At 33.8% G+C, this 9,573-nt stretch overlaps 1 protein-coding gene across 1 annotated transcript; it reads left to right on the top strand.

The window, feature by feature from the left end:
• The first annotated feature begins 390 nt into the window (after positions 1 to 390).
• Positions 391 to 7,173, top strand: LOC105176458 (Mitochondrial substrate carrier family protein). The gene is made up of 4 exons (XM_011099267.3): positions 391 to 1,185; positions 3,717 to 4,020; positions 4,719 to 5,186; positions 6,835 to 7,173. The coding sequence occupies exons 1-4, from the start codon at positions 710 to 712 to the stop codon at positions 6,901 to 6,903; spliced, it is 1,317 nt and encodes a 438-aa protein (XP_011097569.1). The 5' UTR covers positions 391 to 709; the 3' UTR covers positions 6,904 to 7,173.
• The last annotated feature ends 2,400 nt before the right edge of the window (positions 7,174 to 9,573 follow it).

Below are 9,573 nucleotides of genomic sequence, written 5' to 3'. Positions count from 1 at the left end.
TTTTTATATAATAATTTTGTATTTATAAGAGAAAAAACGTAATGATATTTAGTTCATATATATTGTACATTTAAAATTAATAATTAAAGTAAGAGAGAAATGTGGAATAGTGGGTAGTTAATTAAAAAAATATATATATAATTGTTAACATTATCAACCTGAACAAATTTCTTTAAACAGAAATAATGAGATAAAGGGTAATTTTGGGTATTCAAAAAGGAGTGCGGCAAAAAAGTTTTTTTGTTTTGTAATAATAGTATAAATTATTCATTGAAATAATTAATTTTTGATATCTCAACTTAATATTAAATAATAAAGTACTTTTTTTAAAAATAGTGTATTATTAAAATATATTTTTGATTATCACATGTACAAAGGGGGCAGAAGCTGAAATTGTACAATGCATCGAAGCAGGAAGTGCAAGAACTGCAGGAAACCCCACTTCAGGGATCACAGCTGATTGCGTGGAGCGGACCCGCCGCCCGGCGATGGAAGCTATGCAGTGAATCACTGTTTCTTTCTCGAATCAATCCCTCTTTTATTCCATTCTCACTTCTCCTTCAACTCCCATTCTCTTATTCTCTCTTTCTCTCTCTATACACACACACACACATTGCTCTCTGTCTTTCTATACATACGCGAACATACATTACATTCACCTGCTGTTCGGTGTTCATTCTAGAGTAATTTTGCAATTTTCTGCTCCGAAATGCTTAATTTAGAGCATTACTTCACGAGTTTGGCCGTGGTTAATGATGATATGCACCGGAAGAATGTGCATTTGATCGGTGGGTTATTTCTAGAAGAATCGGCTCCGGCGTCATTCGTTGCATTGATTTCTCCGAAGAATAATTGTTTCTCGGCGACGGTTTGTTGTTCTTTTAGGAGGAGTCGCCGAAGGGGGGTGGTCGGCGGGAGGCGGCGGGGAGGGTTCTCGTCAGTGACGTTGTCGTCGGTTAATGATGATGGTGGTGGGAGCTACGGTGAGGAGTTATCTGTTAGTAGTGTTTTGGGGAACGTAGGGGAAAAGATTGGGGACAGTGAAAATGAGGGTGAGAGTGAAAAGGTGGCGTTTAAGGAAGTTATCAGGGAAGGGAAGAGCGGGGTCCTGAAAGGAGGTGGTGGGGGCACTTTGAACACTGCTAAGCATCTCTGGGCGGGTGCTGTTGCTGCCATGGTTTCGAGGTTTGTGTTGTTTCTGCTTTCTCATGCACACTTTCTTTGCAGTTATATTTAATTGGCTAAATGGATATTTTCTGTGCTTGTTCGTTAGTCGTTATACTAGTTGTATCGCCGAAGGATTTTTGGTTGCGTTTATAATCTGTTCAGAATCTTAGTAAGAAAAGAAAATTTCACACACTCTCATAACTGAACACAGAGTTGGCCAGCTACCAACTAGTAATTTGGATTTACTTATAAAGCTTATACGTATGATGCAATATGTAGTGTTCCTCAGTATCTCATTTTACAATGGTAGCTTTTGCAACATGTTTATATATCTATGAACTGCACAGAGATCGGCACTAAGCGAGTTTGATATCTCAGTATATCTGGTAGGAAATTGTACCCAACACATTATATTACTACTAGCTGCGATTGGTGCTAAGATGGTATATCTTGAGAGTTCTATCAGAAAAAGGCTTTTCTTTTGATGACACAATTCAGGAATGATGTTGCCGTTTGTAATATAAAGGGTTCTTTTCCTTTTCTTTCTTTTTCTTGAGCAAGGTGAATGTAAAAGATCTTTTATGAACTAATTTATTTATTCATACTACTTTTTGTATAAAATCATGAAACATGTTATCTGGTTGGGAAGATGATGTTATTGAAATCAATTTGACATTACCTTAGTTCTTATGTTGTCTTTGACTGAAAAGTAGGTCTCTTTATGAGTATATATTTTCTCGAATAGGACCACAGCCAAGTGACCAGAAGCTCAGGAGGACCATTGATAGCTTAAGTTACACTATATACAAACTCACCTGAGTATGAGGTTGGAAGTTAAGGTTGAATTTGATAATAGTGGCAAGTTTAACACAGAGTCTCCGTTGCATTGTGCATTGTCTCCATCCTGTACTAAAACTTAAAACTGGTATTATTTAGTTCACAATGATTTGCATATCTCCTGTGCTCAATGGTCTTTCTAGGTTGCAAACAGGCATAGATATTAAGGTTTTGATGCTCAGATGTTTAATGATCCCACTTTATAACTCAACTAATGACTACCTGCAGCCTTCCTTTGATTTTTTCAGAATTTGTTCTTTAGTATAAGAATTGTGGTGAAACTAATAAGAGGATAACTTCTTTATAAAAAGCAAAGGTTGAATTAATAACATAAGAGCATTGAATTTGTGGCTTTCTGCTATTCACTGATATTGCTTGGGATTTTCTTAATTTGAGGTGCCCACCAACAAACTCTGTTCAGCTCGCTCATAGTATCAGGAGGTGACTTTGAGCTTTTGAAGGAGACTGCATGGAGTAGCTTACCTTTAGCCTTGATATTTTTAGAACATTATTATGACAGTCTTTCAAATTATGACACTCTTGGTGGACCATGCTCCTCATATTGAATAGCTTATGCTTCACAGAAAAATGTCCCAACTACTATCTTGTGACAGGATTAATTCCAACCGAACGATAGCAACACTAGATCAAAGATGTGAAGTACTTTGTTTGTTAACTGTTAAGCAGTGGAAAAAGTAATTCTAGACATGTTTTTTATTTGCCTAAGACATATTTGTTTCGTTCCTGCCCCCCTCTGTCATTGGTTCAAATTTGTAACAACATATTGTTACAGGGACCTTGTTATATTTAAAGTTACTTGAGAAAGATTAAATATGGAATACAACTGATACAACGAATTACAAGGTTGCAAAGTTATGAATCTTTTATATGATATTCTCAATAGTTAATGTCAGTATGAGTGAGAAAGCCTTATGTTGATTCATATTAGTTTGCCTTAGAAGCAATTTTCTTAACTGATTTGGCATCGTATCAGTTTTCATGGTGTTATCTTAACTTTGTACGGCCAATTTAAGTTTATACAGGATGAGTGGCATCCACCTTGAATGACTGGAAATTAACAACACTGATCCTTGTCCATAACTGTTGGAAATAAATTCTTGGTTCATTTTGATCCAGCTGCCTTCTGAATTTTTTGAAATTGTTCTAAAATGATTTTGGCTTGTTTAAATCTGCCATGCATTCTTATGGATGATATATAGCAGCATCATATGAGGAAGAGAGATGAGCGACTTATGGTATATTGTGTTGTATTACATCTTAACAAAATGAAACTTGAATTTTCTCTTAGTTTGTTGGTTAGTTTGTGCATTCATTTCTCTTTCATGATTACCACAATCCATCAATGTTGCAACTCAATATTAATACAGTTCATGGTGTGATTTTAATGTGAAGTTCAAGAAAGTGAAGATTGGGTATTCTTTTCTTTGTCCTAACATCCTCATCCTTAATGTACTCTCTTTGAAAGAAATATTTTTATATGCCTAATTATTTGACTCAAATTGATTATTTGTGGTTATGTACTTCTATTTTGAGCATATCGTTTCAGTTGCATGATTGACTTTTGCTGACTAGAGAATTCAGTCCATATAAAATCATCTAGGTCATGTTCACTTCTTGGCGTGTGCTGCGCATAGTAATCATTACATTAAGTCTGTTTAACCTTTTGCTTCTCCTGCACATGTTTGCACCAGGACTTTTGTTGCTCCACTGGAGAGATTGAAGCTGGAATATATAGTCCGTGGTGAAAAGAGGGATCTTTTTGAGCTCATTAAGTCAATAGCAGCTTCGCAAGGAATTGTAGGATTTTGGAAAGGAAATTTTGTCAATATTTTACGAACAGCACCATTTAAGGCTATCAATTTCTATGCTTATGATACATATAGAAATCAATTGCTCAGATTGTCTGGCAACGATGAGACAACAAATTTCCAGAGGTTCCTTGCCGGTGCTGCAGCTGGAATTACTGCTACAGTTCTCTGTATACCTATGGACACTGTGAGTGGGTGCTTAAATATTAACTGTACATCGTGGTGGTTGCTTGAATAATAGATTCTTATTTACGGAGATGACTGAGGTATCTAATACTTTTTGCTCCTCCAAAAGAGTACATGAGCATATGATTTATTATGATCATGAGGAAGGGTTACCCTGCCATGATCACATGGCACATTTCTTTCCTTTGTTCCGCATCTTACAATTCATGGTGAACAAAATCCTTTTAACTTTTAATGTCACCTAATATGTAGCTACCAGTGTCAAACTTCCTGCACCTTGCTTGACTGTAATTGGACACTTTGTTTATTTTACCAGTTGGTATCCGTGAATATAGCAGTCCTCTTTAGGTTCTACAGATTGTATTAGTATTCATCCAAAACCTGTGTGTTTATGGTGTATGAATGACCATATACTAGAGTGAGGCTTTGAGTTTCCAGGTAGGATGTATATAGATGGCTATTTAGTAGCTTATAATGAAAGTTAGAAAATTCCAGTATTCTACCAATTTGAGTAAATTTTTCCTATCAATTGATATCTGTAGCAAATTGATGATAATAAGTTGTCATTGGATATTCTGTTGTTTATGATAGATCAGTTAGACTAGACTACATAGTGAACTTTCATCTTATGGATCTAAATTGTGTAGTATGTCCAATTACTTCATTTTGGAGAATGATTCTTCTTTCCTAATATTTCAGATCAGGACTGTCATGGTAGCTCCTGGAGGGGAAGCCCTTGGTGGATTAATTGGTGCTTTTCGCCACATGATCCAGACTGAAGGGTTCTTTTCTCTGTACAAGGGCTTAGTTCCCTCAATCATTAGCATGGCACCCTCTGGTGCTGTTTTTTATGGAGTTTATGATATATTAAAATCTGCATATCTGCATTCCCCAGAAGGAAGAGAAAGGCTTCAACATATGAAGCAACAAGGTGATGAATTGAATGCCTTGGAACAACTCGAGTTGGGTCCTATCAGAACTTTAATATATGGAGCAATTGCCGGTGCATGTTCTGAAGCTGCTACTTACCCATTTGAAGTCGTGAGAAGACAGCTTCAGATGCAAGTGCGTGCCACAAAGATGGGTGCATTGCAAACTTGTTTGAAGATAGTTGAGCAAGGCGGCATTCCAGCACTATATGCTGGATTAGTCCCAAGTTTATTACAGGTGAGAACTGGACATGTTTGTGCATAAGCTTTTTATTATGTGTTTGAGAGTTAGAAGTGTTATACGCTAAAGTCTTGTCTGTTTGATATTGGAATTTGATAAACAGTTTAGCGGGTTTTACATTGCTGTAAATCATGGTACATCCACGCTTATATTTCACAGTAGTGCTACTTAGGAATAGGATGACTAGGGCAATATTAAGTGAAGATTGCCTGAGTAGGACCAAGCAAAATGGAAAGATGCAGAACGTGGGCAACAAGAAGAGCAGACCTGTATATCATGATAGGTCTTTTAGCTAGTTTATAGAGTTTATTAAGCATATGTTTTATGACTAGTTGTTGGGTATTACTTTAGGCCTCAATCAAAATCATTTGCAGTAATGTAAAATTTTATGGAGAAATTGAGCTACACACACATTATTGATGAGTGCATTATATGCGGCATTGCTAACACTAAACATCAATGCACATAATAAGTCCATGCTTAGATCTGAGTTCCATGACATGGACTTTTTAGATTACTCTACCACATCAAATTTTTCTTTGCATTCTGCACAAATATTTGTTGCAGTCAGATCCTGAAATTTAAACAGCAGCTGAACCAATCACCAATATTTAACAAAAAAACCATTTGATTTCCTATTCCAGATATGGTGGGTTCTTTTGGCAGTGAACAAACTGACACTGAAATTTAGGTCTTGAGTTTGCTGGTGCAATAGGCTCCTCTAATAAATTATTTGAGGCCTAAAAGCGGTTATTGAAGCTACGTGTTGGCTTTGAAATGATAGGTATAGTTGGCTTATTGTATTTATGAGATCATTTAGGATGTTTTCTGAAGGAGTTTGGATCATCCAGAACTCTTCTGGATCATAGTTCAGAAGAAAGTCCTTAACATGCAAAGCATGTTGAAATGATTTTACTCACTGCTGTATCATTTGAGCTCCGTCTGTTCATTCTGCAAAATAGCACCTTCATGAGCTAGAATGTTCTTATCCATGGGGCATGGGTTAGTCGTTATATTGTTAGACATTATAAGATCACAACGTTTTGGTAATAATATTCTTGATGGGATGTTTCATCATCAGTAGACATCGCCAATGCAAGTGTTGCATATGTACGAAGAATAAAAAGTTGAGATTTGTGTAGTGCTGGTAGTTTCCGACTGATTGCATCTTTCCCCTTTTTTGTGAACTGCAATTTGTTTTTGTTAGGGATCATCACCCTATGGGAAACGCAATGTCCCTTCTTACATTTGCTTGTGCATTTTGTCAAATATTCACCTAGTTTTATGGTAGCTCATGTATTTCTGCTCATCGGAGGCCAGCCAAAACAAACATTGGGATGATAGAACTTTCTGTTGGCATTTCCATTAATGACTGTGCTATATATTGGATTGTACTTGAAACTCAATCTTGAATGATTCTTGTGCTTGACCCAACATAAAATGGACCTAATCTTAATGTCACTGCTGTGAACATCTCATCTTTTTAATACTGTTCATTGGATTTCCAATAATTTCATATGCCCCTTACCTGGGATTTGAATTTACCCAGGACTTCAATATAGTCGCAGCGACCATAAATTGAACTGAAATGTTTTTACTCTCCTATAAATTATTAACCCGGTCTTAATCTTTTGATCCTTTTCAGGTATTACCATCAGCTGCCATTAGTTACTTGGTGTATGAGTTCATGAAGATAGTTCTGAAAGTGGAATAAAAGTAAGAGGAGCAAAACCCCTCTCGCGTTTGCTTATGAAAACCCATGCTAGTTGATACTGACAAGATGGGCTGGTCTCCCTAGAAGGAAAAATCGACGACATTTCTTGATGTCTCTTCATATTCTCAGCAAAAGGATACTGATTTACATAACCCACAAATCCCAGATTAGAGAACGTTCAGGGCTTTTCTGTCTCTTCTATTTCTTATTACTTATTGCATCTAAATTTTTTGTGCAAATTTAACTTGATCAAGTAGCTTATTCCCTGCAGCTTCTATAATCTCCACCTGTGTGTGTGAATGCAATAGTTGGGATTCAAGTTTGGATAGAATTGCAGGTGAAATTATTATGAGAGGAATATTTATGTGGATGCAGTTGTTAATTATTTTGAAACTGCCCACCTTGAAGCGAATTTTCTATTTCAATTAACATATGCGTCATGCGTATAAAATCTTCTTTTAAATAAAATAAATGGCGTATGCGTATGTATATCTTAATTGGATAAGAAGATGAAACATGATTTGAAATCGGAAATTTGATTGCGCCTTGGAGGACCGACATGCATATTGCCTTCTTGTTAATGAGAAGATTGGAGCGAGTAGCGATGCACTACAATCGAAAATAGGATTAGCAATAAAATATTAAATAATAATTTTTAAAGTGTTATAAAAAATATAATAAAAGTATATTTTATTATTTGAATTATACTTATTTTTACATTTTATCATTATTATTATTATTTAATTAACTTATTATTTCAACTTTGCAAATTTTTTTTCTTAATTTGCCACATATGATTGTTTTTTTGGTTGATTTTTCTGCTGGCGCACATCATATGCAGTGTATTTGTGATGTTTAAGGGCAATGTGATCGTGATATTCTCCATATGTGCATTGAATGTGGTATTTTCAGAAAGAAAAAAATGACAAGAAAAAGGTTATATATAACAAAGTGCAAAATCTACAAAGTTGAGATGATATGTTGACACAAAAAAAAAATTAGATGACAAAATGTAAAAACGAACATAATTCGGATCGTCAAAAAAAATTTACCCTTAAAAATATATATTGATGGAGAATAATTGAGTATAAAATTATTGTCAATGGATAATTAGTGATTCATATGTAGTAATAAGCATGAATTACAACCACCATTTTCTGAAGTTTTATATAATTATAAATTACTCTTTATTTTTTAAAAATTATATATACTCTTTGATTTTGACGTCCGTCTAACAATGAGTTCATTCCGTTATTTTTTATTAGACTTCTCTCTAATTTTTGTGGAACTGACTAAAATACCTTTTTGTTAATTATAATTTATATATATTTTTAGAATTTTTATAAATTAATATACTCTCTGGATTATTTGTACTCACCCTCAATCTTTTTTTTTTTTATGTATTTTTCAAATGGTTTATTTTTTATTTTTCATTTTCTAAAAGAACAACAAGAGTAAAGTGATAATATTTGCCTCACCATCTAAGACTACTTAATTATTTTGCAAATGATGAGATATTTGTAATTATTTAAATAATGAGAAAGTATTAATAATTATGCTAAATTTATAAAGATAATTATAATTACTCTAATAACAACACGAAGACAGTGATAATAATTATTTTTTGCTACTATTAGTATATATTGTATTTTAATATTTAAATTATAACGTATGTCCCTTCATATTCCATCATTGATGTTAAAGTTGGTGGATGTTTATAGCCATAATGTTTGTAACAATCTCTCTTCATAAACATTATTATATCCACTTACTAGCCATTTTTCCCAACTATCTCTTGAAACTCATCACATTATTGTCACCATTAATTCAAAATGGTAGATAATTTCTACACCTATAAAATGGGCATCATTCTACTTGTCTTGCAATATACACATATATTACATGCTATTATTCTATAAGAGAGAATTATATTAGTTGTTGGAAGGTAATCCTTTTAGTGGAGCTTTGAACTCTACTATTTATTTAGAGTGAGTTAGAATTATACGATGTTGTCGGGCTGTTGTATTTTGAAGGGGACAAATTAAAGGTGATACTGCTGAACTAGTGAGAAATTTGCTGCAGTGGGCTTGAATCTCCTTAAAATTAACGAGATATCCATGGCTCGACTCCAAGATTTATTTTTTATTTTTTTAACTGTAATTGTTATTTTTACGACGGTTACTAAATCATCACCTTACGTGTCTAATTATTTGTAGTGACAAACATTACAGGTGCTAACACCATATGGTGGAATATACTAACCCAAACAAGAAGAATGCCGGCAGCCAGTTGCAGCGTTCGAGGATGATAGATTATATTGAAAAAAAAAAACAAAATTAATTAACTAACTAAAAATTCTTTTAATTTGAATAAAATTTGGCCATATTGAATATATTACATGATAGATATTACTGTATTTATCATGTAATTTATCACTCTTTTTGAACTATACAATAATTATATAAAAATTTTAACTCGAAAAATATTTAACTTCACTCACCCACTCACATAACAAGTATTGATGTACTTATTATGTAATTTAAATTTTTAAAATTATATATTAATTATATGATGAGTCCGTAATTATTGTGTAATTTATTTCAGCGTCAATTACAACAAACTTCTATCAAATTTAACATAATTACAAAAAACTCTATCTGATTAAGAAAT

The sequence above is a fragment of the Sesamum indicum genome, linkage group LG13 (assembly GCF_026168435.1).
Source record: "Sesamum indicum cultivar Baizhima isolate 11 linkage group LG13, ASM2616843v1, whole genome shotgun sequence".
Classification (NCBI taxonomy): Eukaryota; Viridiplantae; Streptophyta; class Magnoliopsida; order Lamiales; family Pedaliaceae; genus Sesamum; species Sesamum indicum.
This window is presented reverse-complemented; position numbering and strand designations above follow the sequence as displayed.

What these genes read in the sequence shown, in the direction of transcription:
- LOC105176458 (XM_011099267.3), top strand. Translation starts at nt 710, where the DNA reads ATGCTTAATTTAGAGCATTACTTCACGAGTTTGGCCGTGGTTAATGAT. An exon ending in GTTGCTGCCATGGTTTCGAG is followed by an intron (nt 1,186 to 3,716) that starts GTTTGTGTTGTT and finishes TGTTTGCACCAG; the next exon opens with GACTTTTGTTGCTCCACTGG. An exon ending in TCTGTATACCTATGGACACT is followed by an intron (nt 4,021 to 4,718) that starts GTGAGTGGGTGC and finishes CTAATATTTCAG; the next exon opens with ATCAGGACTGTCATGGTAGC.